General features: G+C 48.1%; 1 protein-coding gene across 1 annotated transcript; it reads left to right on the top strand.

Annotated features, from left to right (window-relative positions):
- The first annotated feature begins 594 nt into the window (after window positions 1–594).
- On the top strand, window positions 595–3,704 carry LOC310892159 (uncharacterized protein). Its single transcript, XM_083819541.1, has 2 exons — window positions 595–2,323; window positions 2,402–3,704. The coding sequence occupies exons 1-2, from the start codon at window positions 962–964 to the stop codon at window positions 3,551–3,553; spliced, it is 2,514 nt and encodes an 837-aa protein (XP_083675667.1). The 5' UTR covers window positions 595–961; the 3' UTR covers window positions 3,554–3,704.
- Window positions 3,705–10,699: the final 6,995 nt, after the last annotated feature.

A 10,699-nucleotide genomic window follows, 5' to 3' on the forward strand; every position in this document is an offset into this window, starting at 1 on the left:
CACTGTTAATTTTCAATTTTTGTTATATTGAGTGTTTATGTTAAAATTAAATTTAAAAAGTGAACCTGTTAAATGTTAATATAATTAAATTAATGAAGGATTTGACTAAGGATGAGACTAATGATTTTGATCTTAAGTAAATTTTAACAGAGCTGCAAAGAAAAATAGCAGTGCTCAATTTCCATTCATATTAAAGTAAACCTTAAATGTACTAGAAATCGACAAATGAATTATACAAATGAATTTGGAGTGTCTTATGAAGATGTCCTGGTTCCAGTTAGGACAGAGTTAAGTAGCTCATAGTAGCTGGTAGGCTGCTATGTTTTGGATTAGGATGAGAAGAGCGCTGATAACATGCTGATGTTTTAATTGTTGCAGAGCAGTGTTTACACCAGGCCAAGGACTTTTCGGCTTCTTGCTCTGTCCTGCCAGCGAGCAGGCTGGGGGTGCAGCAGGAGCTGGGAGGGGACAGACCCAGGACAGCTGACCCAAACTGGCCAAAGGGGTATTCCATACCATCTGACGTCATGCTAAACAATATATAGGGGTGGCTGGCCGGGGTGGGGGGCCGGCTGCTCGGGGATAGGCTGGGCATCGGTCAGCGGGTGGTGAGCAATTGCATTGTGCATCACTTGTTTTCTTACACATTATTATTGTTAATACTATTACCATTATCACTATTATTATTATTATTGTTATTATTATTTTCCTGTCTTAATAAACTGTCTTTATCTCAACTCACAGGCTTCACTTTCCCGTTTCTCTCCCCCATCCCAGAGAGGGAGGGGGGAGGGTGAGCGAACGGCTGTGTGGTGTTTAGCTGCCAGCCGGGTTAAACCACAACAGCCCTTTTGGCGCCCAACGTGGGGCCCGAAGGGTTGAGATATCGACAAATCTGACCAGAGTGTGTTAAACTAAAATTGGTATAAGTATTGGACCTGCTTAATAGTTGCTAGTCACGATGTTGATCGCCTTAATCTCCAGTCTGCTGTACCTGTATTCCAAATTGAGTTTTATGGTGCGTTACTTTCTGTATGTGCTCCCTGTTGCACTGTTTATCCTTTCCGGGCCCTGGTTTAAGATTGTTATGGTACTGTGCGGTGTAGCAATGGCTTATGAAATGATGAGATATCTGGTCATGACTTTAACCTGGTATTTGTACTCAGCACTGACATCGACTCTATACTTTGGAACCCATATCTCGGAAACTATTAGCAATTACACCTATTGCCTGTTTTCGTTAGGGAGCCCATCTGTGAAGGGGACAGGGGAAGACATGTTTCCCTACCTGTTCACTCTCCCTTTCTCCTTCACCACCACCCTCTTATCCCCCGAGTTAGTTACGGTGGTTCTCCGAGATGTTGAATATCCTTGGGATACTCAGACCAGCCTGCTCTTGTTGTTATGTCTCCTGAATGCGCTTCAGATTTTGTGGAGGGTTAAACAACTACTTAGGAATCTCATCCGGAGATCTATCTTGAGGCGGGATAGTTGCGAGTGGCAGGGAGTGTGGGAGGATATGGGCAGGTTTCTAGAGCAGTGGTCACCTCCAGTGTTTTGGACATTCACCCCTGAACAACTGCAAAATCCTAAAAAGCTGGCAGAATGCTTGAAAAAAAGGTGTCATGACTCTGGCAGTTCCAAAGTGACACAAATCACTGTAGCGTGCTGGGGTCTGGCTTGTGCCTATCGAGCTGCAATTGATGCTACTAGCAACCTAGCTCCAGCTCCTGCAGCCGTTCCAGCTGCAGCTCCTGCAGCCGCTCCAGCTCCAGCTCCTGCAGCCGCTCCAGCTCCAGCTCCTGCAGCCGCTCCAGCTCCTGCAGCCGCTCCAGCTCCAGCTCCTGCAGCCGCTCCAGCTCCAGCTCCTGCAGCCGCTCCAGTTCCAGCTCCTGCAGCCGCTCCAGCTCCTGCAGCCGCTCCAGCTCCAGCTCCTGCAGCCGCTCCAGCTCCAGCTCCTGCAGCCACTCCAGCTCCAGCTCCTGCAGCTGCCCCAGCTCGTGCAGCTGCTCCCACTCCTGTGGCTGGGTCAGAGAAACGAGCTGTAGCAGTGCAAGTTGACCCCGCAGAGGGTATTCCAACCCCTGTGGCAGACCCTGTGTCTGGGTCAGAGAAACGAGCTGTAGCAGTGCAAGTTGACCCCGCAGAGGGTATTCCAACCCCTGTGGCAGACCCTGTGTCTGGGTCAGAGAAACGAGCTGTAGCAGTGCAAGTTGCCCCTGTAGACAAGGTGAAAAAATGGTATAGAGGCTCAGGTCGTTCAAAACGCAGACAGTCTTCTGCTAAGTCTGGGCGTAGTGAAGACGAGGCTGGGCCATCAAAGGTGCAGGAGACTGAAGATGAGGATGAGGATGGCGAAAAATCAACAGTAACTACCCGGACTCCATACCAGCCATCAAAGGTGCAGGAGACTGAAGATGAGGATGAGGATGTCGAAAAATCAACAGTAATTACCCGGACTCTATACCAGCGTGAGCTACGAGATGTGCGAAAAGATTTTGGTCGCTGTATAGGCGAGCAGCTTGTCACCTGGCTGCTCCGGTGCTGGGACACGGGAGCCAATTATGTGGAATTGGAGGGCAAGGAAGCCAGGCGGCTGGGATCCCTTGCTAGGGACGCATGCATTGACAAAGCAATTGGAGATGGAGCACAATCTCGCAGCCTCTGGAGGCGTCTCCTGTCAGCTGTGAAGGAAAGGTATCTCTTCAAGGAAGAACTTGTATGTTTACCAAGCAAATGGACCACCATGGAGAAGGGAATTCAGTACCTGAGGGAATTGGCCGTACGGGAAGTAATTTATAAGGACCTAGACGACGCACAAACATCCGCAGATCCAGATGCAGTCCGGTGTACACTACCCATGTGGCGGAAGTTTGTACAGAGTGCCCCATCATCATATGCCGGCTCATTGGCAATACTAGCCTGGAAAACGGAGGAGAATCCCACAGTGAATGAAGTGACTAAAATACTCCGGCAGTACGAAGGAAATCTCTCCTCTTCCCTAAAGGCCTGTGTCTCAGCTGTGGAGAAATTCTCTGAAGAGGTCCACCAACTTAAAGAGAATTTATCTTCCCCTCCACCTGAACGAACCAGTGTCCACCAGCTAAAAGAGAATGCTTTAGAGAAACTTTCTGAAAAGATCCACCAACTTGAAGAAAGATTATCTTCCCCTTCACCTGAACGAACTAGTGTCCACCAGCTAAAAGAGAATGCCTTGGAGAAACTTTCTGAAAAGATCCACCAACTTGAAGAGAGATTATTTTCCTCCCCACCTGTACAAACCAGTGTCTCAGCTATTAGGGGTAAACGTTCATCTATGCAAGGAAGACAATATGGTGGGCACACACACCGCGCCACCCTGTGGTTTTACCTACGTGACCATGGAGAGGACATGAGAAAATGGGATGGAAAATCTACTGCGACCCTAGAGGCACGGGTACGTGAATTGCAAAGGAAAACAATTGGGAAAAAGGAGTTCTCTGAAAGGTTTGCTGCTCCAACTTCCAGCAGGCAGTCCTTTAAACACAGAAATGAAGATTCTGACCAGGACTAGAGGGGCCCTGCCTCCAGCCAGGGGGAGGAAAGGGACAATCGAGTTTATTGGACTGTGTGGATTCGATGGCCTGGCACGTCAGACGCACAGAAGTATAAGGCTTTGGTAGACACCGGTGCACAATGTACTCTAATGCCATCAAGCTATAAAGGGCCAGAGCCCATCTGTATTTATGGTGTGACGGGGGGATCCCAGCAGTTAACTGTATTGGAGGCTGAAGTGAGTCTAACCGGTAATGAGTGGCAGAAGCACCGTATTGTGACTGGCCCAGATGCTCCGTGCATCCTTGGCATAGACTATCTTAGAAGAGGATATTTCAAGGACCCAAAAGGGTTCCGCTGGGCTTTTGGCATAGCTGCTTTGGAGACAGAGGACATTAAACAGTTGTCTACCTTGCCTGGTCTCTCAGAGGACCCTTCTGTTGTGGGGTTGCTGAGGGTTGAAGAACAGCAAGTGCCGATCGCTACCACAACTGTGCACCGGCGGCAATATCGCACCAACCGAGACTCCCTGAGTCCCATCCATAAGCTAATTCGTCAACTGGAGAGCCAAGGAGTGATCAGCAAGACTCATTCACCTTTTAATAGTCCCATATGGCCAGTGCGAAAGTCTAATGGTGAGTGGAGACTAACAGTGGACTATCGTGGCCTGAACGAAGTCACACCACCACTGAGTGCTGCAGTGCCGGACATGCTAGAACTCCAGTATGAACTGGAATCAAAGGCAGCCAAGTGGTATGCCACAATTGATATCGCTAATGCATTTTTCTCCATCCCTCTAGCAGCACAGTGCAGGCCACAATTTGCTTTCACTTGGAGGGGAGTCCAATATACTTGGAATCGGCTGCCCCAGGGGTGGAAACACAGCCCTACCATTTGCCATGGACTGATCCAGTCTGCGCTGGAGCAGGGGGAAGCTCCTGAACACCTGCAGTACATCGATGACATCATTGTGTGGGGTGACACTGCAGAAGAAGTTTTCGAGAAAGGGAAGAAAATAGTCCAAATCCTTCTGAAGGCCGGTTTTGCCATAAAACAGAATAAAGTTAAAGGACCTGCACGAGAGATCCAGTTTTTAGGAATTAAATGGCAAGATGGACGTCGTCAAATCCCAATGGATGTGATCAACAAGATAACAGCTATGTCTCCACCAACTAGCAAAAAAGAAACACAAACTTTCCTAGGTGTCGTGGGGTTTTGGAGAATGCATATTCCAAATTACAGTCTGATTGTAAACCCGCTCTACCAAGTAACCCGTAAGAAGAATGCTTTTGAATGGGGCCCTGAGCAACGACAAGCCTTTGAACAAATTAAGCAGGAAATAGTTCATGCAGTAGCCCTCGGGCCAGTCCGAACAGGACCAGATGTAAAGAATGTGCTCTACACCGCAGCCGGAGAGAATGGTCCCACCTGGAGCCTCTGGCAGAAAGAACCTGGGGAAACTCGAGGTCGACCCCTGGGGTTTTGGAGTCGGGGATACAGAGGATCTGAAGCCCGCTATACTCCAACTGAAAAGGAGATATTGGCAGCATATGAAGGAGTTCGATCTGCTTCGGAAGTGGTCGGTACTGAAGCGCAGCTCCTCCTGGCACCCCGACTGCCGGTACTAGGCTGGATGTTCAAAGGAAGGGTCCCCTCTACACATCATGCAACTGATGCTACATGGAGCAAGTGGGTTGCACTGATTACTCAGCGGGCTCGAATAGGAAACCCCAGTCGCCCAGGAATCTTGGAGGTGATTATGGACTGGCCAGAAGGCAAATACTTTGGGATATCACCAGAGGAGGAGGTGGTTCGTGCTGAAGAAGCCCCCCTGTACAACAAGCTACCGGAAAATGAGAAGAAATATGCCTTGTTCACTGACGGGTCCTGTCGTATTGTGGGAAAGCATCGGAGATGGAAAGCTGCTGTATGGAGTCCTACACGACGAGTTGCAGAAGCTGCTGAGGGAGAAGGTGAATCGAGTCAGTTTGCAGAAGTAAAAGCCATTCAGCTGGCTTTAGATATTGCTGAACGAGAAAAGTGGCCAGTTCTCTATCTCTATACTGATTCATGGATGGTAGCAAATGCCCTGTGGGGGTGGTTACAGCAATGGAAGCAGAACAACTGGCAGCGCAGGGGCAAGCCCATCTGGGCTGCGGCATTGTGGCAAGATATTGCTGCCCGGGTAGAGAACCTGGTTGTAAAGGTACGCCATGTAGATGCTCATGTGCCCAAGAATCGGGCTACTGAAGAACACCAAAACAACCAGCAGGTGGATCAGGCTGCTAAGATTGAAGTGGCTCAGGTGGACCTGGACTGGCAACATAAAGGTGAATTATTTATAGCCCGATGGGCCCATGACACCTCAGGCCATCAAGGTAGAGATGCAACCTACAGATGGGCTCGTGATCGAGGGGTGGACCTGACCATGGACACTATAGCACAGGTTATTCATGACTGTGAAACATGTGCTGCAATCAAGCAAGCCAAACGGTCAAAACCTCTTTGGTATGGAGGACGATGGCTGAAATATAAATATGGAGAGGCCTGGCAGATTGATTACATCACACTCCCTCAAACCCGCAACGGCAAGCGCCACGTACTTACAATGGTGGAAGCAACCACCGGATGGCTGGAAACATATCCTGTGCCCCATGCCACCGCCCGGAACACTATCCTGGGCCTTGAAAAGCAAGTCTTATGGCGACATGGCACCCCAGAGAGAATTGAGTCAGACAACGGGACTCATTTCCGAAACAACCTTATAGACACTTGGGCCAAAGAACATGGTATTGAGTGGGTGTATCACATCCCCTATCATGCACCAGCCTCTGGAAAAGTTGAACGATACAATGGACTGTTGAAGACTACACTGAAAGCAATGGGTGCTGGGACATTCAAAAATTGGGATACACATTTGGCAAAGGCCACCTGGTTAGTCAATACCAGGGGATCTGCCAACCGAGCTGGACCTGCCCAATCAAACCAGTTACGCACTGTAGAAGGGGATAAAGTTCCTGTAGTGCACGTAAGAAACATGCTGGGTAAAACAGTCTGGGCTACTCCTGCCTCAGGAAAAGGCAAACCCATTCGTGGAATTGCTTTTGCTCAGGGACCTGGATGCACTTGGTGGGTAATGCAAAAGAATGGGGAGGTCCGGTGTGTACCTCAAGGGGATTTGATACTGGGTGAGAATAGCCCATGAGTTGAATTGTAGTATGTTAATTATTATATAATAATGTATGTCATCACTACCATGATTGCTATATATCATAGATGAAAATGGTGATTAATTAGAATGTATTGGACAGAGTGTAACCTGAGCATGACATAAATGGTATGGAATAAGGGGTGGATATCTGTCCTGGTTCCAGTTAGGACAGAGTTAAGTAGCTCATAGTAGCTGGTAGGGTGCTATGTTTTGGATTAGGATGAGAAGAGCGCTGATAACATGCTGATGTTTTAATTGTTGCAGAGCAGTGTTTACACCAGGCCAAGGACTTTTCGGCTTCTTGCTCTGTCCTGCCAGCGAGCAGGCTGGGGGTGCAGCAGGAGCTGGGAGGGGACAGACCCAGGACAGCTGACCCAAACTGGCCAAAGGGGTATTCCATACCATCTGACGTCATGCTAAACAATATATAGGGGTGGCTGGCCGGGGTGGGGGGGGCCGGCTGCTCGGGGATAGGCTGGGCATCGGTCAGCGGGTGGTGAGCAATTGCATTGTGCATCACTTGTTTTCTTACACATTATTATTGTTAATACTATTACCATTATCACTATTATTATTATTATTGTTATTATTATTTTCCTGTCTTAATAAACTGTCTTTATCTCAACTCACCGGCTTCACTTTCCCGTTTCTCTCCCCCCATCCCAGAGAGGGAGGGGGGAGGGTGAGCGAACGGCTGTGTGGTGTTTAGCTGCCAGCCGGGTTAAACCACAACATCATCTGAAGCTACTCTTTGATAAAAGAGTCTTTAGGCAAGTTAAGATTGTGAATGTAACTTTGAACCAATTGTAGATTTTACAATATGTAGGAAAAATGAAATGAGGACAAGAAGGGGACCTCTGGGAAGCAATGACTGTCCTAAAATGTCTGGAAGAAAAAGAGCCAGTGAGAGAAGGAAAAAAAAAAAAGAAAGAAAGAAAAAAGTGGTTTAAAGTTATTCCCAGAAATATTGAATATGCTCAAATAAACATAATCATTTCTGGTACAAACCAGAAGGTGCCACATTTTCCTACCAGATGATGAGGGATGTTGTAGTGAATAAATACAGCTCCTTCCAGCTGCCTTAATAGTTATATGTAACATCTGGTCGGTTTTGAAACATTTTGGATTTGGCTATTCTTTAAAAATGAGAACTTCCTATAGTTACCCTCAGAAGCTCTGAAATGTGAAGTGTCATCCACAAGCAGCTGACGACCTTCTGCTCCCTCTGACTGCAGTACTTGCAGAGAAAGGAGGTGCTCTGGGACAGCATTGTTTTGCACTGCACAATTAAAGCCAGATGCAAACTATCCTCTCCACAAAACACTCTTGAACAGATTTAACACTGTCCCTCCAGTGGTTAATTTAATGTTGTGACTTCATATTTGCCATATGAGTGTTTTCTTTAAACATGCTGCAAGTGAAGGTTTGCAGAACTCAACCTCCTAAACCAGATCCCGACTCCACTGGAGGGCAGCACATTAGCACTTATATTAACGCCGCGCTCACTGCTTGCTTCCGAGAAGGCAGATTTTTGTAAAGAAATATTCAGCTATCATGTGAGGTTCTGCTTAACGGAACAAATACACACCGACAGATATATACAGTGAATATCTCTTCTTAGAGGCTCTGTTAGATCACTGAATTGTTAGCTAAATGATCAACGCTAACCTGAGAATGAAACCAAGCCTGAAAGTATAGAGGTAGTTTAAAGATAAACTATTTATTGGCACCAAGATCAACAGATTCTAAATTAGCTACAAAGCTGCAGGGAATAATGACATGTGAAGTCAGATTTTTCTTTTATTTTTTTTCTTTTCTTCTTCATTTTTTTTTTAAATTCTTAGCCCCTCAGGAGATTTGGGATGGTTTGATGTTCCTCTGGAGACTTGTCAAAATTCTGTAGAAACTTAATAGCCTGCCAACATGGGTGGTTGCTGCTGGAAGGCATTTCAACATGGCAAGGGTCCTGTCTGTGCACTGCAGACCTGCAGCACTCACAGGCTGCTTGGAATGACATGAAAACAGGAGCTGTGCAGTGTCAGGACCCCGCACGCAGCTTCGCGGGGGTAACGTGCGTGTATCCCCGCTCTCCTGGGGCAGCCAAGGTGTGGGAGGAATCCATTTGGCCTCGAATCATTCTGAGCACCGCCTCAGTGTTAAATCCCACATGGTGCTACCACACCCATATACCTGGGCTTGGGTGGGACAGGGCTCTTACCTCCTGAATAGAGCAGAAATGAAGGCCGGAGGGTGAGATGAAGCTGTGTGGAAGCAGGAATCAGGGCAAAAGTTGAGGCCCAAGGCTGGAGGAGGCATGGAGGGCAGGCATCCAGGCTGGGAGGCTTAGGCCAGAGCAGGACACCAAGGCCGGGGACAGGAGAGGAGAAAATGGAAGGCTGCAGAGCCAAGCACAGGCTGTGGTTGCCCGTTGGTAGAGTCCCACCTGCTGGCCACCCCACAGCCTGCTGTGGAGATCGCTGCCTGGTAGAACTTGGTTTATGTGACCCCACAGAATGGCACAGGGCCTGTGGGGTTGGAGGCAACCTCAGCCTCCTGTGAGCGAACCACGCAGGTCGCCAAGGCTTCAGGAAGCAGAACTGGAGCCATCCTGTGCAGAGAAGCAGGATGGAGAAAAGGATGAGTCTTAAACCATCCTTGTGATGATGTTCAAGTTCCTACTTGAAGGCACGGGAGAAGATTGCTTCATGCAGTGATGTCTGCCCTGTGGCAGCACACAAAGAGCTGCTCACGCTTCCCCCGGCAAAGCTCTGCAGCACTGTGCCAACCTCCTTGGGACGGTGACAAGAATTAAAGCGAAGAATTTACTTGAATTTACCTGGTTGCATGCCATCTCGAAGGGAGAAATACAGATACTCTGTCCTGAAGCGAGAAGCTGTGTAGCTGAGGGATACCAGCACACAGAGCAGGCACCGTAGGTGAAACACAGAAATTGCAGCAGAGCAGAGGAGGGCCTTGGGCACGTTTCATGGCAGTGTGCCTTTCTGAGCAAAGCCCTGAGCTGTACTCAGGGAGAACTGTTTGGCTGAGAGGGGCCTGCTCTGGCATATTGACTGGGGCTGCCCATGGACCTCGCTGCGGCCTTCAGAGCATCTTTGCAGTGGCATGGTTGTACCTTCTGAGAGGAGTCGGGTGCTTTTGGTTACTTGTTTCAGGCTGTAGAGAAATGTAAAGTACATATCAGACACCTTTGCTGGGACTGTAGCCCTGCCTGATGGCCTGAGCTACTTCTTGTCCCTGCCTGGGTACACTCAAACAGGTTTTGGAAAAGAGCTGAGCAGGAATAGCAGAGCTATTTAGGAACCCACTAAGCTCGGAAGAGGCAGAACTTGCTGGAAGGTTGTGCTGACTCATCAGTCCTTGGATTGTGGAGCTTGTAGAAGAGGAGGTTCTCATTGTGCTTTGTGGGTTTTTGTTTTGTTTTGGTTTGTTTTTTTCATGGCTGGACATGCAATGGATGGCTTTCTCTGAGAGCCTTGCGGCCAAGAACAGAGATTTACCTCACCACGGGTTGGACGAGCATGTCTGGGCTTTATAAGGAAGAGACTTCCGAAGCAAGAGGAGGAAGCTGAGATGACCCTCAAAGAAATGGCCTAAATAGGTGCCACATAACAGATAAACTCTGTGGCCATGGCAGGCTCTGGGCAGAGGGTACAGGCTGCTGGGAAGCAGTGCAGCAGGTCACAGAGAGGAGAAACAGTGCCTGGTTGGAGGTACGTCACTCCACTCCCCTTGCAGGCAGAAGAGAAGTGCAAGGCAGAAAACAGAGCTGGCTAAAACTAAGATAACTCTAAGAAGATTAAAAATATTTTCTTGTAATTAATGGATAATTCATGGCTATCGGGATTATAAGAAAGAAGAAGAATAGCTTACAGCTGTAAATTCAAGTATTTACTATTTTGGCATTTAAGAACTTACCATAATTGCAGCAATGAG

This window comes from Anser anser, assembly GCF_964211835.1.
Source record: "Anser anser genome assembly, chromosome: 1".
NCBI classification, from domain to species: Eukaryota; Metazoa; Chordata; class Aves; order Anseriformes; family Anatidae; genus Anser; species Anser anser.

Coding starts and splice junctions, on each gene's coding strand:
- LOC310892159 (XM_083819541.1), top strand. CDS start 962: ATGTTGATCGCCTTAATCTCCAGTCTGCTGTACCTGTATTCCAAATTG. Junction 2,324..2,401: donor ACGAGGCTGGGCCATCAAAG/GTGCAGGAGACT, acceptor CAGCCATCAAAG/GTGCAGGAGACTGAAGATGA.